The 27777-nt window shown below is 56.8% G+C and overlaps 1 protein-coding gene across 3 annotated transcripts; it reads right to left on the bottom strand.

Annotated features, from left to right (window-relative positions):
- LRRC8A (leucine rich repeat containing 8 family member A) lies at nucleotides 67-27720 on the bottom strand. Of its 3 annotated transcripts, XM_018055924.1 has the most exons (5): nucleotides 27587-27708; nucleotides 24256-24362; nucleotides 23044-23185; nucleotides 6864-9028; nucleotides 67-1979 (listed from the first exon to the last, which is right to left on the bottom strand). In XM_018055924.1, the coding sequence occupies exons 4-5, from the start codon at nucleotides 9018-9020 to the stop codon at nucleotides 1704-1706; spliced, it is 2433 nt and encodes an 810-aa protein (XP_017911413.1). In that variant the 5' UTR covers nucleotides 9021-9028; nucleotides 23044-23185; nucleotides 24256-24362; nucleotides 27587-27708; the 3' UTR covers nucleotides 67-1703. The 3 variants fall into 3 exon arrangements, with proteins under 3 accessions (XP_017911413.1, XP_017911411.1, XP_017911412.1); XM_018055922.1 differs by lacking the exon at nucleotides 23044-23185 and having other exon boundaries at nucleotides 27587-27720; XM_018055923.1 differs by lacking the exons at nucleotides 23044-23185; nucleotides 24256-24362; nucleotides 27587-27708 and adding an exon at nucleotides 9429-9533.

The following is a 27777-nucleotide window of genomic DNA, read 5'->3' as shown; positions in this document are numbered from 1 at the left end:
TATCTTCCCGGAGACCATGGGGTCGAGTGGACCTCAGAGACCCGAGGGACATGAAGACCTTCAAAGGCCACTTTCTGTTATAGGTTTATTTGCTATTTGAACCGAGTCCACAAGTTCAGACCCACGTGTAACGGATTGCTTCATGGTTGTCAGAGGCTAGTGTGCGTTATTTCTGAGGATTACATCTGATGACACGGCGCGGAAAACACAAATGGACAAATGGACATAATCGTGAAGACGAGAGACGCTAGAACGTGCCTTAGTGTCCAAGTGATCGATCAAAGGTGGCGGGGACCCCAGAGACTGATCTCAATAAAGTGAGCCGGCTTTCCCGCCACCAGGCGCTGCGTGGGCTGGGCGCCTGGGACAGAAACCGTATCCAGAACCTGGAGAGCCCGTCTAGCCCGGTGGCGACCCCGCCTCCAGGCGTCCCATGCTGAAGGACCGGGTGGCACGTCACCAGGTGGGGACAGCGCTGACGTCAGCAGCTCAGGCTAGTGGTGGCACTGGGCTAACTCATGACACATGAGGTGGGAAAGCAGAGTCCAGGTGAGGTGGCTCCTCTGGACTCCTTAACACTGCAACAAAGTCAGGGTGAGGGGGCAGGCCGGCGGTGGGGGGGGCGGGCACAGCGGGGAGGGGGGCGGGGGCGGAGCACCGTTCATCTGGGGATTAGCCGACCCGAGTCCCCTCCCTTCTTGGCAGCTCCGGAACATTCCCTTTGGCCAACAGCCACAGAAACGAGAGCCTGCCAAGATACATGGAGGAGAAAGAAAACAAGACACCAAAAAAACAAAACAAAATAATCCCCGCTCTAGGAGGGGAGAGGAGCAGACTCCTGGACCGAGGTCACCGCGGACCGGAGGCAGCCTGCAGCCTGCACCCCGGGGGAAGGAAGCTCATTCAGTGCCCTGCTGCTCTGCTCAGGGAGGACGCTTGTCCTGCCCCGAGACTCCAACTCACTGGCCTTTAGTGTCCTTTTTTTTAAGTTTTTTTTTTCTTTTTGATACCCAAACCATCAATTTTCAAAAAATTTCTTTCTCCCTAAAAAAAAAAATCTCAACTGTGGCAGCAAACCCCGGGCCTGGCTTCTCTGCCTGGCGGCCTGCTTTCCCACAGGCTGTGCCCCCAGAGCCCAGCCTGGCACCTCCGAGGTGACTGTCTCACAGCTGGTTCACCCTGGACCGCTCTGCTCACGTCTGGGTAGGCGCTAAATGCTGGCGGGACCACCAAGAAAAGGAAAACGGAAATACGGCTACGCTTCCTCTAAGACCCCCCACATCTGAGCTGACCTTTCTTGGGAATGTATAAGTTATCTGGAGTGAGAGGGCGGGAGGTGGAGAAAATAAATACCAAGAACTAAGAAGGTGTCCCTGGACTTCTGGCGTCGGCTCAGCCTCTGGGGCAGCGATGGCCTCCAGGGAGCAGGCCCTGATTGTCCAAATACTGTGCTCGCTGGGAGACGGACTGTAGGTCGCTGATCTCCCCCTCAGGCGCCCGCCCTGGGGGGCACGAGTCTCGAGGAGAAAAGGGGCCAGCCCCTCAGGTGCGGTCCTGTCACCCGGCCCGGCTCCAGCGCCCCCGCTGACAGGCTGGGCTGGTGGTCCGTCCGGGGCTCCTGGGTTCCTGGGCCCGAGGCCTGCATGGAGGTCCAGCTGCAGGCCGCCCACTCCGGGCCACGCGTGCTCCACACCCATGGATGCTCAGGCCTGCTCCTTGTCGGCCCTCCAGAGCCGCTCCTTCACCTCAGGGGGCAGGGTGTTGAACAGGTCCTCCTCCACCACCAGGCCACTGCGCTTGAGCAGTGGGCACTCGCCCAGCTCCACAGGCAGGCACTCCAGCCGGTTGCCACGTAGCTCGATCTGGGTCAGGCTGGTCAGCTCACCCACCCGCGAGGGCAGCGACTGTAGCACGTTGTTGCCCAGGTGCAGGGCCCGCAGCTTCCGGCACTGGAAGAGCTCAGGGGGCAGTGCCTCGATCTAGATGTAAGGAGAAAAGGGCACAGTGAAGCAGACGCAACTGGGACCTGGGCCTCGAGGCCCCCGGCTTCCCTCCCCCAGGCATTGGCACCTTCTCTGATGCCCATTTCAGCTACCCCGGACCTCAGGGACCAGCACAAGCTGGGCCCGAGTCTGGCTAACTCCCCCGTGTTCTGCATGTCTTGGCTTTGCTGTCACTTCCTCCAGGAAGCCTTCCTCCCAGCCTCCTGGTAACCTAAGGCGACCATGTTCCCCCAACAGCACTGATCCCTCCGTGTGGTAAAACTGCTTGATCTCCTGTCACTGGCAGACCCAGGGACTCTGAGAGGGCAGGGCTGGGTGTGCCACGCTCCCTGCTGTCTCCCAGCACCTGGCACCCCCCACCCTTTCCAAAGCAAATCACAGGAGTCAGCTGCTACCAGCGCCATCCCCTCCTCTACCACCCAGGGCTCACCAGGAGCCAGGCTGGGGGTCCTGCTGGGTTTAAGAACAATTTATGAAAGCACAGCAGCCTGCTGAGAAAACTCTATAACCTCGGCTGAGAACTAGGGAGAGCTCACCAACAGGGTCAGCATCCCAGCTGTGTCACTTCCCCTCCTGGGCCTCAGTTTCCTTATCTGTCAAGTCACAGGCTGAGGGTGGGTGCAGGGAGCCCAGTCTTGGCCATTCAGGGCCCTCTCCTGATTCTGCAAAGTTTGAATAAGAGGCAACACCCACTTGTCGCTTACTACAGGACAGGTTCACTCTGAGCACTGATGGTATTAATAGTTGAACTCTCAGAACTACCTGCAAGTACTTTGGAAACACTTGTTCCACGTTACAGATGAGAAAACTGAGGCCCTGAAGGATCCAGCCTGCTGAGAGGTTCACAGCTGGAAAGCGGTGGAGCCAAGACATGAATCTGGCTCAAGAGTCCGTGCTCTAACTGTCCACTCTGTTGGTGGAGCAAGGAGCAAAGGGTACAGCTAGGTGGGGACACATGGGAAGAGCCCCATAAAGGCTGGCTTCCTCTCTGCCCTCCTGTGAGCAATCAGCTACAGACATGAGCACTTCCTCAGCCTGTTCTCCTACCAGCTCCTTCAGATATGGCGGACAGGAGGGAGACCTCCAGCAGAGCAGGAGCCAGGGGATGGGCCCCGAGCCTACAGAAGGGTGACGGGCAGCTTGCTCTGTCACTATCCGCATGTTCCTGCTGAGGATGCTGAGACCAGGCAGAGGCCATGCCAAGAGGGGCACTGTGGATGTTTTAAAGGAGACTCCTGACCTGGCCTACAAACCTGCCACTGCTGTGCCCAATGGTCAGGAATCGGGCAGGCATGGCTTCCAGGTAGGCAGGGACTCCAGGAAGGCCAGAGGACAGATGAGAAGTGGGTTCTGGCAGGACCAGAGCCTCCCAGAGACCCCACTGCACCCAAAACAGGCCTCCTCCGGTGACACAGACGATGGCCAGGGAACAGGAAGGACTGGACCAGCGGGTAGCAGAACTGGGGTTCACAGCAGGGCTCTCCCCCGACACACTCCCTCCCTGGGGCACCCCCGCTCTGCGGCCAGCTCTCTGCAGGCCCCACAGAGGGAGGGGAAGGTGGCTCTGATGCCTCGGTCCCCCGCCCTGGCCGCTCCTGTCCTTCCGCCTGAGGTGTGCTCGTGCACTGAAGGCATGAAGTCGACTCCCATCACCCCAATCCCGCCCTCGCCCACCTCCTCGGGGACCTCGACGGCTCCCCCATCAACACTGGCTATCCCTCAAGTCCACCTGGTCCTTGGAAAAAACAAGACAACCCTCCCAGGAGCCTCTGCGACCTTCCCAACAAACCGCCTAGAAAGACGCCATCTCTCTTGGCCCGCCAGGAGCCGGCTTCTACCCCTGCCCGCCCTGGAAACTACCCGGCCAAAGCCACCCGCGGCCACTCCTCATCCACTGGACCTGCCCATGTTCTGTCATCACCCGATTCCTGCCCGGGCTGTGCGCCCACCTGCCTGGCCCTGCTCTCCACTGCCCCTCCCAAAGGCTCCAGCCACACCCCCCAGCCCCCACCCTCTAGCCCACCCTCCACCCCTCCCAGACTCAGGAAGGACCGATCTTCACCCAGGAGCCTGGGGGATGACTCCCTGAGCTTCAGGTTCAGGCTGACTTAACCTGGTCCCCTGGACATCCCAACACGGAACCTACCCTCTCCTCTCTGAAAACCGGTGCTTCGTCCTGCCTCAAGGACCCTCCAGCCACCCAGGCAGCCAAGTGAGAACAGGCCGCACCCCCTCCTGACAGCTGCAAGCAGGTTTGTTTTTAAAGAATTATTTTTGATGTGCACAGCTTGTAAAGTCTTTACTGAGTTCGTTACAATATTGTTTCTTTTCTAAGTTTGCATTCTTTTGGCTCTAGGGCATGTGGGACCTTAGCTCTCCAACCAGGGATGGAACCTGTACCCTCTGCATTGGAAGACGAAGCCTTAACCACTGGACCGCAGGGAAGACCCTGCACGCAGGTTTCTATAGCTCTGGACCTCGGTCCTGCCCCGCCCCTGCCCTGGAGCTCCAGGGAGAGCCAGCTCTCTGCATTCCAAGGCAGACCCTTCCTCCCTCAATCAGTCAGCGGGAATTTGGTGGACAGTTTGCCCCAGGTCAGGCACTGGACAGAAGAGTCAAGATCCAGGTCGTCAGATAGCAGAGGGAAGGAAGGGACACGAGGCAGGTAATCTGCAACCAAGTGGGAAAAACAAGATGCCTTCAGCCCTGGCTTCAGTGGTGGGGGGAGTCCAAATTCCAGAGGCTCAGCTCACCGGTCCCCGCCGGCTTTCAGTTCCCTGTGGACAGAACCTGCTAGAAGTTCCCTCTCCTCTTCGCATGGCTGACTCCTCCTCATCCCTCAGGGCCAGGTGAGACGTCCCCTCCTCCAGGAGACCTGCCTGCCCCGGGCTGAGCCCAGCCCCCGGCACAGTCCAGGGTGCTACCTTGGAGTTACCCGTTTGTCCTTGCAAGCAGTGAGGTCAGGAAGGACCAGGGGGCCTTGTTGGTTCTTGGGGACCCCCGGCTCCTCACTCCCCACTAGGAGTGCACAGAGAACACTTGCCAAATTAATGAATGAATATTCGAATAACCACGGAAGGAATATGACCCTTAACAAGGTATTCGTCAGCATGACTTAAAACCCGAGAAAACCCGAGGTGAGGGCCTAAGTCGACCCACACTCACCCACCCTGTCCACTTCACAGGCAGTAGCCCGGGGGTGTGGGGGGGTGACTCACGAGGAACCAAGGAACCGCCAGGCCCAGAGGGAGGCAGGAAGGCGGGGAGGGCTCCCGCTGGGAAGGAGGAGGAGCCCGACCAAGTCTGGCTAGAAGGAACTTTCTTTCCCTACAAAGGCCTCTGGGATTCCAGGGGGTGGGGACAGGACGTGATGAAGTACTGTGCTGAACTGGGGGCCAGAGGGTCTCCTTCCTCAGGGACTGCGTGCCTTGCGCCACCACCGCTTCCTAAAGGGTGACCTCAGTCAACGCATGACCCTGACAGCTGCTCCTGGAGCAAAGAGCTGGGGGGCGGGGAGGGTGGGCAGGACGGGGTGCCCGGCTGGGGGCCAACCACACCCTCCTCCACTGGGTATCTGGCGGGGAGCTGCCTGGTCCCCCTCCACATGCTGAAGAAAGGGTTGTGGTTGTCCCCTCCTCCCCAAATGGGGCTGCTCCCAGGAGTCAAATTTTCCTGACTGGTGGGCGGTGGGCCTGTCCTGGGCCCCGGGGGCAGATCTCTAGAGTGAAGCAGCCTGGGATCTGACCGTCACCCCTGTATGCTCTCATACGTGCACATGGATATAATATGAGGGGAAAGGAACGCTTTGTCACAATCTCTGGTTCCCAGGGAGAGACGCTTGGGGAAGAGCGGAGGGGTTCCAGCGGTCAGAGGTCTGGGGTGCCTGACCCTCCTGCGTGAGTGATCCTGGACAGGGCGTGTCCCTCCCTGGAATGGGGGCATTTCAGGGGCTGCTGCCTCCCAACTGCTGAAGCAAGCCCCTGCTGTCCTCCCTGAAACCACCTGCCTCCCTTCGAGAGGGTTTCCACCCAGAGTAGGAACTAGGAAGACTTCCTTCCAGCATCAGGTCCCCAGCAGGAGTGGGCAGGGCAAAGGGAAGGCACCCCAGCAATTGTGGCAGAGGCCAGGCCACAAAGCCACAGGACCACCTGCCCTCAAACCTCTACCCGCCTGCTTTCACAGAGGGGCCCTTGGGTGGGGGGGGGGTGCTTCCCCGGACAGGCAAGGGGTGGGTGCGGAGGAACCGAAAAAGGTCTAGATCACTGCCAGGGTGTGGCCTTTAGCTGTGCAGGCCCACGACAGTTTGCACCATTTCCTCTCCAGAAAGACAGGTGGTGACAAGCCAGCCCCAGCGGAGCCCAACTCTGCCTTTCACCACCCTCGACAGGCAGAGAGGGTAGAGGGTGTGAGTGGCTCTGGGAGGTGCACTAGGCACCCACAGTTTCTGTCCTGGGTGGGCCCATCCTGGGCTCCAAGTCTGGTCCAGGATAAGCTGAGGAAGATACCACGAGCCCTAGGCCGAGTCCTGCCTCCCACCACCGAGCCCTGACAGAGAAGACTCCTGCCTGTGGACATCCCCGTCTCCAAGGAACCTGCCCAAAGCCACCTTGGGGACCGGCACACCATCCCTCCTAGCAGAACTTGGCCGCATCCTGCAGTCGAGACAGGCTCCCCAGTCCACGGATCCTGATTCAGCGGGTCTGGGCTGGGGGGCAGTGGGGGGGAGAAGCCACCTGGGAATCTGGATTTTCATCCAGCTCCTCCCCTAGGTGCTTCTGGGAACCACAGCTGCAGACCCCAGACTCAGGGGTGCCAGACTGTCCAGAGACACACAGCCCTGCCCTGCCATGGGCCACTCACCCGGTTGGCCGTGACGGCCAGGTTCTGGAGGCTCTGCAGGAGGCCGATGTCAGCGGGGAGGAAGGTCAGGTTGTTGTGGCTAAGGTCCAGGTAGCGCAGCTTGCGGCAGTAGAAGAGCTGAGTGGGGATCTTCTCGATCTTGTTGCGGTTCAGGTAGAGGCGCTCGAGGTTGGTGAGGTTGCCGATCTGGATGGGGATGTAGGCGATGTGGTTGTACCACAGCTTAAGGCAGGTGAGGCGGTGCAGGTGCTGGAAGCTGATGATCTCCTCGATGGTCTTGAGGTTGTTGTCCTTGAGGTCGATCTCCTGCAGGTTGTGGAGGCTGAAGATGGAGTGGGGGATGCGCTCCAGGTCGCAGCGGATGAGCTCCAGCTCCGTCAGATTGGCCATCTTCTTGAGGCTGTTGAGCACGATGAGCTTCGTGCCCTCATTGTTGATGGACAGCTTCTGCAGGTGCACTCCCACGTCCGTGACCACCTGTGGCAGCTTGCTCAGATTGCTCTTCAGCCGCAGTACCTTGAGCCGCTTGAGCTCACGGAGCCCGTCGATGACGATGAAGCGGTTGTTCTCGGCACTCAGGTTGCCCGTCAGGTGCAGCTCCTCCAGCGTCTTCAGGCTGTAAATCCACAGCGGGATCTCCTTGATGTCCGTGAACTTGATGTGCAGCGCCCGCAGGTTCTCTCGCAGGAAGGCCAGGGCGGGCGCCTCGATCTTGGCAGCCGTGTGGTACAGCCACAGCTCCTTGAGGCCTGTGAGCTGTGCAATGCTGGGCGGGATGGTCACGTCGGGGATCAGCTCCAGCTTCAGGACTTCCAGCTCCACCAGGTCGAACACAGTGTCGGGGATGCCACTGAGCATGAACAGGTGCAGCTCCAGCTTGTCCTGCGCGTTCTTGGTGAGCCGCTGGCGCAGCTTGTCCAGCGTCCACTCGTTGTTGAGGTTCAGCTGCCGCAGCTTGTTCTCACTCACCTCGGACAAGAAGACGGCGAAGCGCTTTGAGTAGAGCGGGTCGTACTGGTCGATGAGGTGCAGCATGAAGGCAAAGTCGTTCTTGACGTCGGGGATGTCGCTGTAGCTGCTCTCCTCGCGGATGGACTCGAACGAGTACTTCTTCAGGGAGCGCCGCAGCATCCACCAGAGTGTGTACATGCAGATGAGGCCGTAGAAGATGACCAGGCTGATGTAGAAGGACGCCAGGATCTTGAAGAGCGTGGCCAGCGGGTGGGCGCACCGGTACGTGCGGTAGCCCGTCAGGCTCTCGATGTCCACCGTGCAGTCCACGTCGAACTTGATGTTGTGCACGTAGTAGACGGTGTAGCAGATGATGAGGATGAACTTGATCACCTTGATGATGGTCTGCCGCATGTACAGGCGGTACACGATGTCCCCCTCCTCCACGTGGGTCCGGAACTTCTTCACCTTCTCGAACAGCGCCTTGGCCTGCTCGCCCTCCTTCTTGTCCAGCACACCCGTCTCCGAGCGGTCTACGATGCCCTGCTCGATCCGAGACTTGGTCCGCTGCAGCATGGGCACAGTGGCCTCCACGTCCTCGCTGACCGTCGACGACTTCTTGTCCATGGAGCCATTCATCTTGCTGAAGGCCGGCTTGGGGTCGCTCTCCTCCACCACCGTCTCCGACAGGGCCCGCGTGGTCCAGGGCGAGTCGAAGCACTTGAGCAGGATGGACACGAAGTGCTCCAGCTTGGAGCTGGTGCGCGGGAACTTGAACCAGAAGTTGCTGCAGGCCAGGAAGATGAGCGTGTGCAGAAGCACCAGGTAGGGGAAGTACTTGGCGAACCAGTGCAGGCGGTTCTCATAGCACACGGCGTCCACGTAGTTGTACTGGTGCCGGTCCAGGTCGTACTTGATGCCGGTGGGGCCGGGGTCGGGGGTCGGCCCGATGGTGGAGTTGGGGTAGGAGGGCTCTGGGCCGGGGGCCGCCCAGCCCCGGAACGAGTCGTTGCAGGAGTCCTTGGTAACCCACTTACAGGGCAGGCAGATCATCTTGTCTTGGGTGACCTGTAGCGTGCCCCCGAAGACAGCAATCATCAGCATGACGATGGAGATGTAGTCGGTGAACACGTCCCACCATGGCTTCAGGATCCGGTACGCTGGCTGCGTGTCCGCAAAGTAGCGGAGCTCTGTCACCGGAATCATGGTTCAACCTGAAAGGGACCACGGGAGGGGGTTACTGGGGGGTAGCTGGGCTTTCTGAGACCTGGGGGGCAGGGGCAGGAGACTATGGACCCATTGTCCAAAATTCCACCTTGAGGCTAGCTGTGAGTCACACCAGCTGGGCAACACTCACAGGGCAGCCCACAGAGTGGCCTTGGTCCAGAAACCAGATGGTCACTGGGTGGTTGGAGGGAAACCACCGCAGGGAAGGTGGGCAGCCTCCCCATTCCACAGATAGGAAGGCTAAGGCATGAAGTCCGGGCCATGCTGACAGATCACTAAAGAACCTCATAGGGACCCCCGCCTTACAGCAGGAACAGTCCAGAAGTCCTGTCTAGACCCCATCCTGTTAATGATAAGACCAACCACAGGGGCCAGCTGAAAACTTACAGTTCCTTCAGAACCAGGAGCCATGAAGCCACACCAGTGATCTTAAGAGTGGCCGTGCAGCTTGCGGGATCTTAATTCCCCCACCAGGGACTGAACCCAGGCCGTCTGCAGTAGAGGTCAGAGTCCTAACCGCTGGACCACCAGGAGATTAATTCAAAGTCCTTGAAGAGATTTATTCGAAGTGTGAGAAAAGCCAAGTGTAGAAGAGGGGGTGGACTACGAACTAGCTTCTACAGAACAAATAAGGAAGCTTAAAACATTTCACGTGTGTGTGCGTGTAAATACGGCCACACAGGATTCTGGGTGTGTGGGGAGAGCGGCAGGAAAGACAAACACACAGCAGACTGTAATGACGGGTGCCTGGAGGAGGGGCTGGGCAGCAGGACTAGAAAGCAGGATGACAGGGTCACATGCTGAGGGCATTTACGTCAGATTGTTTCCGGCTGTGTGCATCCACGTGTGTTTGTAAAGAAATTTAGAACAGCAGCAGATTCTCCCCCAGCAGAGTCCCACTCGGCAGGTCCTGGGTAGAGCCTGGGAGTCTGGTTTTTTTTTTTTAACGCTTGACTTCGAGGCCACATTCAGGAAGCGCAGCCAGGGGGAAGGTGTGTAACAAAATGAACCCGCGAAGAAACCCTGATCACGTCACTCTTACAATGCTGCTAGGGCCATGAGGCTGTAACAGACAAGAAAGGGACTAGGTGTTCACTGGAGAACAATCAGGAAAATATATAAAGCATTATGGACAGAAAAAAAACACCACCCAGAGTCACCCACCCCTGTTAACTTTTCACTGAGTGATAACCTTCCAGTCCTTTTGCAAATAAAATTATGATTTTGGGGACTTCCCTGAGGGTCCAGTGGCTAAGACTCTGTACTCCCAACACAGGGGGCCCGGGTTCAATCCCTGGTTAGGGAAATAGATCCCACAGGCCACAACTAATACGTGGTGCAGCCAAATAAATAAAAAATTTTTTAAAAGAACATTCCCTGCAAAAAAAAAATGTGATTTTACCATTTTACCATTTTCTAATCCAGAGTCTAGATTTTTAAACCAAGATTTAAATACCTGTGTTTTGACAAATGGGTCTGTGGGGAGAGGCACAAAGGTGCCAGGTTATGAGACTGGGGACCTTATTTTGATTACTGATAGTATTAATAGTGACAAACACTTCAGAGGACAGGGCCTCCCTGCAAACGCCAGATGCTCATATCATCGTGGGCATGCACGGGTAAGGACAGGAGGGAGGCAAACCTAGAGCCCTTGAGGGAAGCGGGGTGCTCAACAGACGGACACGTGCCAGGCACCAGGCTAAGCCCTCACCATGGGGTCCACCTCGTGGAGTTGCTCTGACATACAGATGCAGGGCCCTATCTTTGGCCCCATTTCACAGATGGGGACAACTGAGAGGCTCACTGGCATCACCTGCCCAATGTCACTCTACAATCGGGGCAGAGCCGAGACCAAACTGAAGCCTCCCCACGCAAGTCCTCCCCAGGGCTCAGGCTCGCTGTCCCCCCACTGCTCAAGGCCCCACACAGGGCAGTGCCAAGAGGTGGAGCCCAGGAGTCCTGCTTCCTGACCCCCTCCGGCCAGGATTCCCAGAGCTCAGGTCACCGTGGGGCCAGCAGACACCACTACCCGCCCTGGGCTGGCGGCTCCAGCCCAGGGGGTCGGCCCTCCTGGTAAGTGCCCACCCCGCAGGAAGGCCCTCTAATGACCAACTGGCTCCTCGCGCCACCCACTCCTGGGCGAGCGGGCATCCAGGGGATGCTGAATCACGCAGCCGGCCCCCCCCACAGCTGAATGACACCCCGACAACTCCTCCCTCCCTTCCTGGCTCCCCAAGTCTATATCCAGGCAGGCGCCCAAAGACTGGCGACCGGAAGGGAGGAGGGGACAGGACCGAGGGCCCGAGGGCGTGCGAGAGCCTGCCCCTGGAAAGTCCGGGGCTGGGACCGCTGAGGCAGGCTGCCAGGCACTGGGGGTGGGGGCAGTCTGTGACCAGGCAGGATGTGGTTGCAGCCTTGCTGCTTCGGGGGAGTGGGTGTGTCACGCAATGGAGAACAGCCTGCCTCTCGCACCAGGAGGACCAGGCCCTGCTGTCCTGGGCTTTGCTTACGTTGTTTTGGGTCTGAGGTGGGAGGTCCACTCTCCATCACAGGTGAGGGACCCAGAGGCTCCAAGGGGGAGACCATCCCGTCCACCCAGTGTGTCTGGCTCCTCCTGGCCCCCTCAACACTTTCGTTCTGAACTCTCTGTAAACCATGGCTACACCTCCCTGCTGAGAAGGGCTTCGTGGAGGGGCTAGTCCTGTGATGGTCCTGTGGGCTCCTGGCACCTCCTCAGCCCTGGGAGAAGACACAGGGGTTGAGAGGGGTCAGGCCAGGGGCCCAGGCCACACAGCTGACAAGGGCAGGGCTGGCCTCATTGGCGGGGACCTGGCGAGGTGGGGGGTTGCTCTCTAGCTGTACCACGTTTTGGCTTCTGCCACTAACTCACTGTGGGATTCTGGACAAGTCCACGCCCCTCTCTGATGGCGTTTTGGGGGAAATCTGGAAAAGAAGGCACAGGTGCCAAAGCCCAGGCTTTCGTCCCCAGGGGGCCAGGGATGCGGCGCCTTGCCGTGGATGGGTCCCCAAGAAGAGACGGCCGGGTGGTCAGGGCAGGCTGCTTGCAGGGCTTTGGGAAAGGCCCAGGGAATCCCAAGCTTCTAAAGCACTTTGGGCAGAGAGGGCAGCAGGCAGCCTGGGCTGGTTGTCATCCTTCCTCAACCTCCACCCAGATGCTGCTGGAGGGCAAGGGTCTGCCGCCCACAGCAGGCGCTAAATAAAGGTATCAAGAGCATGCCTGAGAAGGCAAGGGGAAGAAGTGGGGTGGGGGAAGGGTGTGGCCTGGGGGTGGTGGGCTGGCCTGGCAGAGTGGGGGTGGGGGCCAGGGAGGAAGCTAAGGCAATTGTGGGCGCCCCTCCCTCCCGGTTCCTGCCCAGCCCTCCCCAGGGGAAGGAGCAGAGCCCCCTCAGGCAGGGAGGGCCGATGCAGGGACCTGCCCAGGAGCTGGTGACTCAAGGTGAGGAGACACCCACAGCTGGAGCCACTCCCTGTTCTGAGAATGAGGGCCCAGCCCAGAGCCCTCGGAGCCCAGGAGTGCACACTGCTGTAAAATACACGTAAGGTATTTCGTTCTGCTGCGAGGCCATCACAGACCACCCATCTCCAGAACTCTTCTCATCTTGTAAAACTGAAACTGTCTCCACCGAGAGCACTGACTCCCCCTCCCCACCCCAGCCCTAGCAACGCCATTCTTTCTGGCAGCATGAATCTGACTACTCCAGGGACCTCAGAGAAGCAGATCATGCGCTATTTGTCCCTTGGGGACTGGTTTCGTCCACCTAACGTAATGTCCTCCAGGTGCCTCCATGTTGTAAAAGTGGAAGTCGCTGTCTTGTCCGACTCCTTGCCACCCCACGGGCTGTAACCTGCCGGGCTCCTCTGTCTATGGGGTTTCTCCAGGCAAGAATACTGGAGTGGGTTGCCATGCCCTCCTCCAGGGGATCTTCCTGACCCAGGGATCGAAACTGGGTCTCTCGCATTACAGGCAGATTCTTTACCATCTGAGTAGCAGGTGCCAGGAAAAGGAAGCAATTTCCTTCCTTTTCCAGGCTGACTAACATTCCACACGCCCATTTTACAGATAGGGAAACTGAGACTCGGGGAGAGAGGTCATGTGCCCAGCGTCACACTGCCTGTCACCTTCAACCCAGATCTGGGGTGGAGCCCCGACAAGCAGCATTTCCAGGGAGCAGCTCCCACCCCACAGCTACCCCAGGCCTACCTGGGGATGGTCAGGAAAGCACTATAAGGTGAAGGGGGCAGATTCAAGGGAGTGGGGACCTTTTCTCCCAGTTACAGAAAACGTCCTTTTCAGAAAGTTTCCTGCAGGCAGTGCGTTCATCCCCTTCCTGCACTGAGGCCTCTGCAGCCAGGACTGTCCCCAGCAGAGGTGTGCAAGAGCTACTCTCTGGGGCCTGTTTCCCCATCAGGAGAGGAATACAGAATCTGCCATGGGTGTGCCCACGTTTTACATACGGCAGTCAAGGATCATGGGGCGTGTGATCCAGGCTTCGGCTCACTCCAACACCTCCCTCCCCACTGGCATCACCCAGACACTCACTCACTGTCCTGGCCACCCCTGCCTAAAGCCAGCAGGGAGGGGGAGGCGCCTCCAGCAACCCAGACTTCATCTCTCTGTGATAAAATGCCCGTGGTAACAGATGCCCTGCCAAACTCTCCAGACTATCAGGGAGTCACAGGAGTGAGTGAGGTTTCCCAGACAACCTTTGGGGGGGGCACCTCAGGCAGGTGGAGAGCAAGGAGTACGGTGATGGGGACTTAGAGGGAGGGCCAGGTAGGCTTTGCCACTCAGCAGTGGAGTGACGCTGGGCAGGGGACTTCACCCCTCTGAGCCTTGGTCCCCCCATCTGTGGAATGAGGCTGAGACAGGCACAGACCTGGCCCCCGACGGCAATCTTGACTTCAGCAGACAGCTGATGGGTGGATGAAAAGAGCACAGACCCGGAGCATGATGGAAGAAAACAGAAGGAAAAGCGCCCGCGACGCTGGCCTTGACACCTGGCATGGGGACACAGTTAGACGAGGCTGGGCACACAAGAGGCGGGCGGTGAGCAGATCCTGGTCCCTTCAAGAGGCCGCCAGAATGCAACAGGGCCTTTTCAGCAGAATAAAGGAGCTCTATGTGTAACGCCATTTTGAAAATAAAGCGAGATTCAGAACAATAAATAAATACATTGCCATGCTGATAAACCCTGACCCACTTGGGGAATGGCTCCCTGTTAAGAGTGGGAACAGGAGGCAGGATGAAAGGAAACTATAATGTTTTTACCAGCAGGCATTACCTTTGTGATTGAAAAGTACCATAGAATTTAAAATAAATAGAGCCTAGACGAAAAGAAAGAAAAACTGAGCCCTCAGGTGGAGAGTTCAGGTGTTCTTTTGTGGTTCTCAGAGGGCAATCTGGGGGCGGGGGGTGATGGGAAGTCTGGCTGGGTCAGGTCTCGGCCCCAAGAGGTGGGAGAATTTGGAGAGGATCCTGAATAGAAGACAAAGATTAAAGGGCTGAAATCCAGGCGGCTGAGAAAGACAAAAAGGCCGTGTGTCCTGTTGTCCTCTGCTCTAACCCTTCTTCCAGAACAGAGGCATCACTTAAAGCTACTGACTATGCCCTCCTGGAGGTCAGCGAGCTGGGATTCACCCCAGCTGCACCACGTGAAAGCTCATGGGCAAGAGATTACCCATAGCGAGGTCAGCAAGGTAGGCTGGGAGCCCTGCAAGGCAGGGACCGCTCCAGACTCATCCCAGCCCCCATGCAGAGTCCGGAACACAGAGAGTGGAGTAAAGGTTTGCTGAACTGGGCTGAGCTGGGAGGGGGAGGTGACAGGAAGGAGGTGGGCAATCGTCAGGGCAAGATTCTAGGACAAAAGTTTAGTTACAGGGACATTCACCGTGGTGTTATTTATACCCCAGGAGAACTGGAAACCATCCAGATGCCTGTTACTGGGTGATCAGTTAAATACCCATTTAATGATCTGATGATGGAATACTATAAAACAATGAAAACATGTTACAGCAAAACACTTGATGACCTGACGACATGACAAAATATCTTCAATGCAAAAAGGAGGTAACGAGACCATGATAGAGGGATAAGCCTTCCGCAATAACTTAGACGTATATTTAAAAAATACTGACAGTGACATTAGACTGACGTTTATAACCTTTTTTTAACCCCAAACTTACCTCTGTTTTCTGTTATAAGAATACGTTAATCAGGGAATTAAGAAAAAAAGATTTTTAAAAATCAAGATTCCCGAGGATCAAGAACAGGTACGACACCTGGGAAGAATAACGTGGGAGGAGACCTACTATAAAGGCCTCGGAATTCGACCAATTCGGCGTTGATGTGGGGATGGACGGACGGACCAGGGGACCAGAAGAGCAAGCCTAAGTGAGTGAGTGAAGTCGCTCAGTCGTGTCCGACTCTTTGTGACCCCATGGACTGTAGCCTACCAGGCTTCTCTGTCCATGGAATTTTCCAGGCAAGAATACTGGAGTGGGTTGCCATTTCCTTCTCCAGGGGATCTTCCTGACCCAGGGATCGAAGCTGGGTTGCCGGAATTGCAAGCAGATGCTTTACCCTCTGAGCCACCAGGGAAGCCCCAAGCAAGCCTAAGAGACCCCGAAATTTCTGGAAACGTAGACAGTGACAGTGTCGATTTTGCAGGCTGGGGAGAAAAGAACGGGCGCCCATAAATGGAGCTGGCCTAGTTACCCACAGAAGAAAAGCACAGCCCCATCTATCAACTTGCAGGAAAATAAATTCCAATAAATTCAAGACCTAAGGCAAAACTTGCAAATGTTTAAAGAAAAATCTAACAGACCACCTTAATGTCTTTAGGACGGGGAAAGATCTCTTATCCCAAATGAGTACAAATCCTTACGGGAAGAGGCTCATCTATGGACCACATTACAGTTAAAATGGACGCACATCAAAGGACCTAGTAAGTGAAATGCACCCACAGACCTGGAGGAGACACTTGCAGTGGGTTTACCTGCCAAAGGATTAACACCCAGAACAAAGCCAGAATTCCTCCAGATACACAGAAAAGACAAACCAATAGGGAAGAAAAAAATGGCAAACCATGAATAGACAATTCACAGGAAAAAAAAAAAAACACAATGGAAATTCATGTATGAAATAATTCTTAATCTTGTTGTTAATCAGGGAATGCAAATTAAGACAATCACCAGCCATTTCATTCCCCTGCGATTGGCCAAAAATGTTGAATTCTTAGATGAGAAGACAGAACGCATGCATGTATCCTCTGACCCAGCAATTTGGCTCCTAAGGCTCTGAGGGTTGCTTTACATGTATGTGTGAAGCCACGGACAAAAATGATCACTCCAGAGTTGTTCCTGATAGCAAAAAGTCAAAAACCTAGATATCCAACAACAGGAGAAAGGATGAATTACTCTGAGAATACAGTGAAATGCTGAAGCAATGAAAGTATCAACATGTATCAACATGAAAAAAAGTGAAAGTGAAGTGCTTAGTCGAGGCCAACTCTCGGTGACCCTGTGGACTGCAGCGCACCGGTCTCCGTGCATGGGATTTTCCAGGCAAGAATCCTGGAGTGGGTTGTCATTTCTTTCCCAAAACAATGTCCAAAACAACGCTGAACCTCAAAACAAGCTATAGAATACACACATTACCTAAGGTTTTCTGCAATGTATATACCCAGCTGCGGCACAGGTATTAGAAACACGCATGTTGTTGTTTAGTCAGTAAGTCATGCCCAACTCTTTGCGACCCCATGGACTGTAGCCCTCTAAGGCTCCTCTGCCCGTGGGATTTCCCAGGCAAGAATCCTGGAGTGAGTTGCCATTTCCTCCTCTAGAGGATCTTCCTGACCCAGGAATCAAACCTGAAGGTCCTGCATTGCAGGCAGATTCTTTACCAAGCGCAAGGAGAGCGCCAAAATCAAGCTGGTGATTTCATCTAAAGAGGGAAGAAAATGGGATTGGGGAAGAGGCTTCAACTGCATCTGAAATGATTTGAGAGAGACAGAGTGTGTGTGTGTGTGTGTGTGTGTGTGTGTGTGTGTGTGTGTATCTCTATGTGTATGTGTGTGCATCTGTGTGTGTGTGTGTGTGTGTAGCTGAGGCAATTACAAAACATTAAGATCTGGCAAAGCTAAGTCCTGGGTACAAAGATATCTGTTCTAGTTTCATAACTTTTGCAGGTGCTTAAACTGTCTCATACAGAATTCACCACAATAACCATCTGTTTCTCCACCTCCGGACTGGTCTGCTCTCAGGCCTTTGCACCTCCGGGGCTCAGAAGGAGGCAGCAGCTACTAGGCCATCGCCAGGGCAGCAGACTCCACTCTTTCTACCTGGCCTGCTCCTGGCCGGCGCAGCAGCACCTGTGGCCTCTGACGATACTGCGCAACGCAGCATCACCCCCGCCTGGTCCTCCCCCCGCCAGGGAGACGCAGAAAGTGAGCAGGAAGCAGCCAGACTCTTTCCACTGGGCAGCACCCGCAGGTGGAGAGAAGTGAGACCGGGTTCCTGAGGCAACCCAGAGGGCTCCTCTTCTCCCCGTGGCGGCAGACAGATCCCAGGGAGTGTGAAGAGCAATAGCTCTGGAGTTGGGGAAATGCGGGTTCAAATCCAGCTGTAGCATGAAACAATTCATGACTCCAGGCGAATCAGTGAATCTCCGGAGGGTCAGTGGTAAAGAATCTGCCTGCCAATACAGGAGACGCCAGTTCCATCTCCAGGTGGGGAAGAGCCCCTGGAGAAGGGACATGGCAGCCCACCCCAGTATTCCTGCCTGGGAAATCCCATGGACAGAGGAGCCTGGAGGGCTCCAGTCCATAGGGTCGCAAAAGAGTTGGATACAACTTAGCAACTAAACGACAACACAACAGGCAAATTATTTAGCCCAAGACTTGTTTTTTGCAACTTTAAAACAAAAACAATGCTACCTACCTCATATCTGTATACAGTGACCCAAAAGATGTCCAAGAGATATTAAGTAATAATAAAAGATGCTGTGTGTTCCCTGGTGGCCTAGTGGTTAGGATTCCAAACTTTCAGTGTGGTGACCTGGGTTCAATAACTGATTGGGGAACTGATATCCCACGAGCCACCAGCCACAGTTAAGAAAAAGAAAAAAAAATGCTGACCAATCTTTAAGACACATGATGTATCATGTATTATAAAGTGATATAAAATGTTACAAAATGGACAAATACTTTATGATTTCCATGTTTGGTACTCAAATCTGGTACTTTTGTGAGTAGAAAAAAATAACTGGGAAAAGAAACAAAAGACCTTCCTCATTGTGTGCTTTCTGAAGAGTGTAAAAAGAGTTTACAAGAACTAGCACCTGCTATCTGTCGAGTATGAAAAAGGTTCGCCCGCTCCTGCCTGCCCTACCCAGGTGTGCCCTAACACGCGCACGTGGGGCGCGGGGAGGCCAGGCCTCAGCGTGGGTGGGCTCAGAGCCCGGGGCCAATGAGTGCTCTTCTCTGAGCCTCAGTTTCCTCGACTATAAAATGGGAATGTTATAGTACCAATCTCAGAGGCTTAGTGCGAGAATTAAAAAGAGCACAGTGCACGTCTATGGCACAACCCAAGGCCGGCACACAGGGAGGCGCACTGTGCTGACCTAATCCACCTGCCTTTGCAGAGAGCCCTCCCAGAATTCACTGGGGAACAGATACCCGAGAGAGGGCTGAGCCCCAAGCACAAGCCCCTCCAAGCACAGACCAGGCATCCCCGAGCCCCCAGGACCTCCCAGGACTCAGATGCCACACTCTAGGGCCTTGTACTCCTGCAGCCCCGGCTCAGGACTCCAGGACCGGACAGAGAGCTGGCGAGCCACCCGCAGAACCACCCTGAGGGGTCAAGCCCGCTCCACGTTGTTGATGTCCTCGCAGAGCCTCTTGCAGATGGGGAAGGAAGTCGAAGAAACGACATGCCGCCCCTCCGTCCAGAGGGTGGCCAAGCAGGCAGGCTCCGACCACCCCCACGCCAGCCCGCAGCGCTTGGCTTTTACACCTGAGCCGTGGCAGGCCGGCCAGGCTGTGGGTAAACAGGGCACAGAGAGCCCTTTGTTAAAACCTAAATTGAGAGGCTGGGAATACTTCCCAGGCGGGAGGGAGGGGAGGCCTAGGCTGGCTCCCCTCGCCCCTCCTTGTACCACGCTTGGGGAGGCTGGCCCCCCAAGGCTCTCCCAGGGAAGGGGGAAGGGCCTTTCCCAAGAGATCCGAGGAAGACACTGGGTCACTGGCCCTGCCCTGGGTGCACTCTGGGCCTGTGAATCTGCTCCTCGGTCAGCACCCTGGGGCCTCCTCTGCTCCCAGAGCAGGGGCCAGAGGTGGGGGTGGATGGCGGGGGGGGCGGGGGGAGGAGAGGGCCCACCCATCATTTGGGACACCCAGCCCCCATCCGCCCCAGAGCCGGTGCTGCCCTTGAGGCCCCCACACCCACGAGGGTGAGTCAGCAGCTGTGGGCTGGGGGTGCTGCCTGGCTCCATGCGTCCTGCGTCGAAGGGCACACCCTCACTTTCGGGGAAAGAAGAAGGGAGGCAGTCTGGAGCAGGGAGGGAACAAGTTTCAGTTCCAAACTGCTCTCCATGTGGGCCGGGCCTCCCAAACAGGTTGGTCCTCAAGCGCTCTTGCAAGGGTGCAGTGGCCTCCCAGGGGAAAGGTGACCGGTGAAGGACACCCACCTTGGTTCCCCGAGCCAAGCACACAGAGGCCGCAGGCTGGGTCCGAGGCTCGGGCCGGCCCCCTTGCCCCACCAGGCGGGTGTGTTACTGCCATGGGCTCTGGGTCACTGACGTGGCCTGCGCGTCAGCACCGGGCCTGGCGCGTCCACGGCCTCGGCTCCAAACCTCCAGGAACCTGGTACAGCTCCCCGCCTCACCGGCACATGGCCCTGGGAGTCACTTCCCTCCCGGGTCTCTGGTTTCCTCATTTAGGAAATGGTATTCCTGGTCAGGGCGGCAGTGAGGACTGAGGCGGCGGTCCATAGAAAGCTTTTGGCTCAGAGCCTGCCTCATAGAAAGACTCTGTAATGTTAGCTGCTTTCTTTTTTTTTTTTTTTTTTTAACGGGAGGTTTCATCAGTCCCTTTAGGGGTGTGAAGTCAGGCCCAGGGAGGTTAACTGGCCTGCCCGAGGCCACAGAGCTAGGAGATGGCGGGAAAGACCGCCACCCATCTGGTCTGCCTTTCCCTTGCATGTCTGCCTGTCTCGAAGGCCAGCAGGTCTCCTGGGCCTACCTGGGCACCCAGAACCCTGCAAATGCTTCCTGGGACAAGATCCCTGTTTCCAGAGGGGTACCTGGAATCGAGGTCTCTGCAGGGAACTCCAGAAGGCCATCCTCAGATATCTCTGGTCTCTTAGGTACAGTTTTAAGGAAACTCTGGGAGGGAGCCCAGCTCTGGGTCTGGCTCCATGCGGGGCAGAAGGGCCTTGAAGACAGGTCTTGATCTGCTTTGAACACCAGCACCGCCTTCCCAGACAGGGTACGAAAAGTGGGCAGAAGCCCCAAAGAGAGGCCACAGACGCATCTGCCGAGGTCCCAGGGGACTGTGAGTGAGGGGGGCCTGGCCAAGGGTAAGCTGCCTGTTGCCCAGCTCTCCAGACTGGAAAGGGCTGCCCCCAGGTATCCAGCCAGGAGATGTGACGGCAGGACTTCTGCGTGGCCCTACCCAGTTGGCATGTCCGTCCACAGGCCGACTCTGCCAGGGGTATGAGGTTGGTGGAGGTGCCTCTGGGGTGCCCAGGTGGCATGTGAGAGCCGTGGAATTTTACAGCTGCTTCTCTGGTGGAACATGGCTCCAGACTTGAGGCTGTATCTCAGTGTCCATTTAATTTGGAGGTTTTAAGTCCTCAAGAGACGGTTAAACATAGAACTTCCTACAAGAAGTGAAATGCAGTAGAAACATATCGGGGAAGAGAGCAGGGAGATGTTTGTGGCTGGGAGGAAAAGTCATTCTAGAAACCTCAGCCTTCCCACCCTACACACGCTAGGAAGTCACTAAGATCCGGGGCCCAAGGGAGCCCAGCCCTGATTCCATGCCAAGGGCGCCTGGTGGCAGATGGAGGTTGAGACCAGGGCCGGTGGAGGAGCCCTGGTCAGTGTTCACCGGCATGGTCGGCAGGTCCTCAGCCCCACGACGGCCTGGGGAGCTTCTTCAAAATGCAGATTCCTGGGCCCACCCCCTACTTAGTCGCTGCAGGCCTGTGGTGATGGGTCCAGAGGAATCAGCATTTTGAACAAGCTCCCAAACAACTCTGAAGTACCCGCAAGCCTGAGAACCTAGAGAAAAAGACAAACGAGAGGTGGGCTAGAAAGAGCACAGGCTGGGACTGCCCCGGTGGTCCAGTAGCTAAGACTCTGTGCTCCCAGAGCAGGGCACCCGGGTTCGATCCCTGGTCAGGGAACTAGATCTTACATGCTGCAACTAAAGACCTCACATACTGTAACTAAGACCTGGTGCAGCCAAATAAAAAAAAAAAAATGGAAAGGAAAAGAAAAACAAAAAAACAAAAAACAGGTACCGATCAGAAAAAAAAAGCACAGCTGTCCAGACACACAGACCCAGGTCCACATCCTGGCTCTACCACCTGAACTGTACAACTTCCAGCAAGAACCTTCATACCTCCAGCCCTGGTCTCCTCACCTGGAAAAGTAATGCGCCCTCAACCAGGAGACTGTGGTGTGTCAGATGGCAACCTTCATGGTGACCAGCCCGCCACCTGGGCTCGGACCACAGCCACCATGGACATGAAGGTTCTGCTGCTGGAAGGAAGGCGAGCAGAGCGTCGTCCACCGAGAGGCCAGGTCCGGGGCCCCCACCAGAGGTGGCCCAAAGAGGCCCGCGCCAGAAGGAAAAAGACTCCAGGAAAGACTGGGAAGAAGAAACGGGAGAGGCAGACGGTCTGGATGGAAAGCTGAGCTCCGCCAGAGGAGGGACGCATCTCTGCACAGACCTGACTCTCAGGGTGGTTCTGCCCATCAGGCTACCCAGGGGTCCCTTCTGCTGGGAAAAAAAAAAATCTAGCCAGAGGTATCTACGCCCCAGCGGGGTATCCTGAGATCCTGGCCCCAGGGCAGCACCCCACCTTCACTTCGCCTGTCCACTCTCAAGGCTAAAACCCAAGAGGAGTGCTCGGGGGACCAAGACCAAACCATCCACCAGGACGGCCTGGTGAACTGAGTCAGGGCCAGGCTCAGGCCAGCGCCACACTGTGGCCCTGCCTCAGGCAGACAGAAGAGGGCCCAGACCTGGAGGCCAAAACCTCTCGGGCTGGCCCAGGCCATTCCTCCCCGGCAAGGAGGGCGAGTTCTGATCTCAGATAAGTAGGATGTGCTGCTTCCTGCTCGTCGCTGGCCAGAGAACTGAGCTCAGGCCTCTGCTACTGGAGCAGGGGGTGCTGGCAGAGTTCTTCAAAACCAACAGGAAACTCCTACGGGGCAGGCCTGGGGTTTGCTGACCTTGTCCCAGTAAACAAGACAGTCAACAGAATCCCACAGCAGGCACTTCCCACCGCCCTCTGCTGCTGTGAATGTCCCGACAAACAGCTCAGAAACCCCGGGATGGGGAGGCAGGGGAGCGCTGTGGGCGGGAGGAGCGGGAGTGGGTAGGGGCCTTCTGGCGGGACTCACCCACAGCTCGACCCTCATCGGGAGAGAGGTCCAGGGAGAACTGTGCAATGAGACAGGAGCAAGGAGCAGACCAGCAGCTCTAACAGGACGGACTTGAGTTCAGGAAAAAAAGGCAAATGCTAACAGTGCATGCGGCCAAATCCAGCCCTCCCCTCTCAGGTCTCTGGGGACGGGCACCACAGGAGACTTGAGCTTTCCACAGGGCATTAAGATCAAAACAAAACAAACAAAAAAACACAGGAGGGCGTGCAACTTTGCTGGTAATTACAAAAACAAAGCAAAGCAAAACAAACAAAAAACCCTGGAGATACCATTTCTTCTAAAATCCAGGCTGGGGAGGGCAAGGCCTACCTTAACAAAAAGCCACGGTGGGAGGTGAAGGCATGGAGAATTAAGGACCCCAGTCTGGGATTCCAGGACCTGGCTCCAGCCCCACATCCCTGCCTTCCGACCCGGTGAGTTGCTTCCTTCCTCTGAGCCCCGGTTTCCATGTCTATAAACAGCAGGGGTGGGGAGGTGGGTGAGGGTGGATCAAGGCCACTGTCTGAGCTTCCACAAATGACCAAAGAAATCATTGATTAGGTTTGTTTTACAAATTATTAAGCAGCTTATACCCACACCCACTATGCTTAGAGAACATGTTTGAGGACACTCTGAGCCACCTTCCCTGTATCGACATATTTAATCTTCAAGATACTCTCAAGGGAGGCAAGGAGCTAATATTATCCTCTTTTCACAGATGAGGAAACTGAGGCTCCGAGAGGCACAGCGACTGGCCCACAGTCACCTATTGAGCATGTGGCAGCTGGGACTCACACCCAGGTCTGACCACAACGTCTGGGTTCTAACCGGTGGACACTCCTGCCTTTGGGAACTGTTCTCCAAAGCAGAGGCCAAGACACCCGCCCCCCCCCCATCTTCAAAGATGTCCACGTGACAGTGCGGGGGAAAAACAGCTCGCTGGCTCCCTCTCAGAGACTCACGCTCTCAGTCAGCTCTGAGACACCCGTCAAGGCTCTGAGAGGTCCTGCAGCCCGGACCATGACAAGTTACTGTTCCTGGAGTCACCTGACCACTGTGCCCAGAGAAACTGGCATGAACCACCACCCAAGACTGACAAAAGCCAGGGGTTCGCAATGCAGGTTCACACCTGCTGGGTATGGCGTGCATATATGTGCTAAGTCGCTTCAGTCGTGTCCGACTCTTTGCAACTCCGTGGGCAGTAGCCTGCCAGACGCCTCTGTTTGTGGGGTTTCCAGGCAAGAATACTGGAGTGGGTTGCCATGCTCTCCTCCAGGGGATCTTCCTAACCCAGGGATCAAACCCACATCTCTTGCACTGGCAGGCAAGTTCTTTACCACTAGCGCCACCTGGGAAGCCCCAATGCTACGCAGCTGACCCCTGAGTTGGGAGAAGGAAGAAGAGTTTTGTCTTCTGCACCCCTGTCCTAGAAGCCCTGGCCTTACAGCAAGAAGAGCAAAGGGCTGTGGGTACAGGGACACTGCCCTCTGCCCCCTGCCTGGGGGCCGAGGGTGGCCTGGAGGGAGGGGGCCCAGTCCTTACCCTGAGGACGGCTCTGCTATCTGTGAGCTAGCTGATGGTGCTGAGGCTGGCCCACGTCTGTCTGGGCAGGGTCCTGGCATTCCTTTCGCTCCATGGAAGCCGCCTGCCTACGAGGAAGCAAGAGCTACCGTGAGCAGGGAGGTGTGTGGGAATCAGCGTTACCTGCTGGGCTGCCGACAGGTTCAGAGCCCCTGCTTGCTGCTCGGTCTGGACCAGGGTGACGCCAGAGAATCAGACAGTCTACTGGGGAGATGCCAAGGCAAAAGTTATCACTGGCTCTTGAGTACCTGGGGCTCTGCTGGGGGAACCTGGGCCCTCTGAGAATGGGGAAGAAGCACTAGACCCAGAAGAGTCAGGTCAGGGAAGGCTCCCTGGAGAGGGTGTTGCCTAAGCTGACTTCCTGGGAAAGAGTGGGAGTTGGAAAGAGAGCATTCCAGGCAGAAGGGACAGCACATGTTTGCCTGGAGGGAAGACAACATGACTTCTAGAGCACGCTGAGCGGTTCAGCCTGGCTGGATCCAGGGCTGGAGGCGGAAAGCTGCGAGAGGTGAGCTGCAGAGGGGTGAGCCGGATCCAGGCAGAGACACGCCCTCAGCTCAACTCGAAAACAAAATCCAACCATCGTCCACAGTCGAGAAGCGTTTAGTGAGCATCTACTCCATGCCAGGCACTCTGCTCAGAACTGCTCACAGGTCAGGAGGGTGGGGAGAGAAGTGTGATCAGACCACTATAGGGCTGTTGCTGCCGTTCAGTTGCTCAGTCGTGTCCGACTCTTCGCGACCCCTGTGGACTGCAGCACGCGGGGCTTCCCTGCCCTTCGCTATATCTCCCAGAGTCCATTTAGACTCATGTCCATTGAGTCAGTGATGCCCTCCAACCGTCTCATCCTCTGCCAAGTAGGGGGAGCCTTTAAACCAGCCAGGTGCTGGGAGTGTGGCCCAGCCATTAGTGAAGGGGGAAACGACAAGGAGTAGGAAGGGGAAAGGGGTGGTAGTGGGGGGGGGGGGGGGGCAGATGGTTACACAGACAAAGGGATCGTGGCGCCTTTCAGCTGCTTATGCCATGGAACGTTTCTCACAGCTGCTCAATCCCAGGCTCTGCTTCGAGGAAAGAAGCAAGAGACGGTTTCCAGCCTCTCAGAGAGCCCCACGCAGAGTGATGGCGGCTGGGCAGAGAAGCACCTGGGTCCATGAAAGCACGGAAGCCAGGCTCTACCCTCAACCCCATCCGACTTGGCAAGGAGAGGGATTTACACCGAGGCTGGGAAAGCCAGTCACTTGCCCATGGCAGAGGCCGGCCCAGAACTCAGGCCACAGGACTCACTGGCACTGATTCTCCTTACCCTTCCTCTTCCGGGAAACACATACAGACCACTCCCCTGCACACTCAGCCACAGCTAATGCCTCTTTCCTCTGGGCTGCCTCTGAGACATTGCTAGCATTATGCTGGCCGCTGTGTCAACGTTTTCCTGTCTGCCTCTCCTCCCAGACTACTAGCCAGGGACCGTGTTCTCCTAGCACCATTCCTGGCCCAGGCCAGGCATTTACCAAAGGATGGTTGAATGAATGAATGAATGAGTCAAGGCAGGGAGAGGAGGTGTGCTGGGTTCTAGAACCCCACATCTAACCCACCTGACTCCCCATGAGGTCTTACACCATCAGCGTGTGAAAACCCAGAATCATCTCCACTCTCAGGAGAGTAAGGAGAACAGGCTGATCCCTTCCCTTCAACTCTACAAGCGAGGTCCAGGCCAAGCCAGCCCCCTGAGTTCTGACCCACTGGGACAATCCTCACAAGCGCCCACTGTCCAGAAGGACCACTTGAAGTCTGCAGAAGAAACAGGTTCCTAGTGGGCATGCCCAAGAGAGGCAGGATCTGGGTGAGTTACAGGGGGAAGTCACAAACGTTCCTCAGGCCCTTGCTGTGTGCTCCACAGCCCCTGGAAGGCCCAGTGGGCATGGGAGGTAACTCCAAAGAATCTCTAAAACTGGGAATACAGAGTGGCGGGGGCCAGTCATTCACGCCTCAGCACCTCTCCAAAAGCCAGTCCTCCAGCACAAGTCATCTGTCCTTGCCTCCCCCTCCCCGCCCAGAGCCAAACTTGACCTTCACAAAGGCGGTGCCCAGTCCCTCTGAACAAACTCTCACTCCCCCATCCCCTCCACAAGAGGAGCCACCAACATCAGACCTCCTCCTCCTGCCTCCAGTCTGTCTGTCTGCCCGTCTGTCTGTCTGCCCATCTGTCTACGCAGCTGGCAGGATACACAGTTCGTCAGGGGAATAAGGTAATTCCTAATGGAAAAGGTAGGAGAGGCCCTTGGGAGCTTTTAATCTCCACCAAATCCTTCCTCTACAATTTAGGCCCAAATTCCCTTTCCCTCACACCTCATCCCAGAAAGGCTTCAGGGGGGTAAGGCAGGGAAAGAGCCCTTAGGGAAGAGACGGCCCCACCCTTCCAGCCAAGTCCCCATCAGGAGGAGGTTGCTGCCAGAAACACCCCCAACCATCTCTCTTCCTTCCCAAACAAGGCAGCACTGGCACCGGCAGAGAATCAGCCCAATCCCGGTTTCAATCCAGTCCAGACCAGGGGAAAGCAGAATCATCAGGGAGCCTCAAGAACCCATGGCTATGCTGCTTCAGCTGGGCAGCCAACTTTGCCAGGTCTCTGGCCCGCACCTCATTAGACTTGGCTCTCAGGCCCATCTGGATGCACAAGACACCGGCAGGGTTCAGAACCTCAGACCCCTGGACTGGGCTCCCCAGGAACCCCAGCCCAGACAGGCCCCCAAGAGCCTCGCCAGGGAATCTGCCCTCCCCCCACCCAAGTCAGGGCACAGTTCCCGCCCGATCCAAAGGAGGGAGGGTTCCAAGGGAAGAGGAACGGGCCAGGAGCCCAGGAGAACCTTTGAAAAAGGGGGGAAAAAAAGGTCCCAAGGAGAGGGCCCAGAGGTGGAACCTCCAGTAAGTGGGGGAGTGTGTGTGTGTGGAGGGGTGGGGATCTAGGGGAACCCAGGAGATGACAAGGGGACCTGGGGGAGCCGAGGCGGAAACTCCCGGTATGTAGAGCGCAGGGAGGCACTAGGGTGCCTGGGAGGGGGCTCGCGCGCCGCGGCGCCGGGGAGAGGCTGGGGGGGACCCCTGTGACCCAGGGCGTGGGGAACCCGGAGGCAGGCAGAACCGAGCTGACGCGGGAGGCCCCCAGTGAGCCAGCCCCGGCGGGCAGAGTCCCAGCTGCCCAAGGCGCCTGGGGCCGGGCAGCTGGCCGAGGACGTCCAGGAGTTGATTTCAAGAAATGACAGCTCGCGCCCCCTTCCCCTCCCCACCCGCTCACCTGGGCCCGCCGCGCCCGGCCGCCCAGCCGGCAGCCCCGAGCCCCTGCCGCTCTGTCCCGCTGCCGGCCACTGCGCCCCTCCGGCGCCTCCTTTTGTTTGTCCCTCACTGCACCACTCAGCCTCCTCCGCCCCGGAAGTGACGTCACCGCCGGGCGCGAACGCGGCGCCCGGGGCGTAGCCATCTTTTTGA

The sequence above is a fragment of the Capra hircus genome, chromosome 11 (assembly GCF_001704415.2).
Source record: "Capra hircus breed San Clemente chromosome 11, ASM170441v1, whole genome shotgun sequence".
Taxonomy (NCBI): Eukaryota; Metazoa; Chordata; class Mammalia; order Artiodactyla; family Bovidae; genus Capra; species Capra hircus.
The sequence above is the reverse complement of the archived record's forward strand: the minus strand, read 5'-3'. Positions and strand labels throughout refer to the sequence as shown.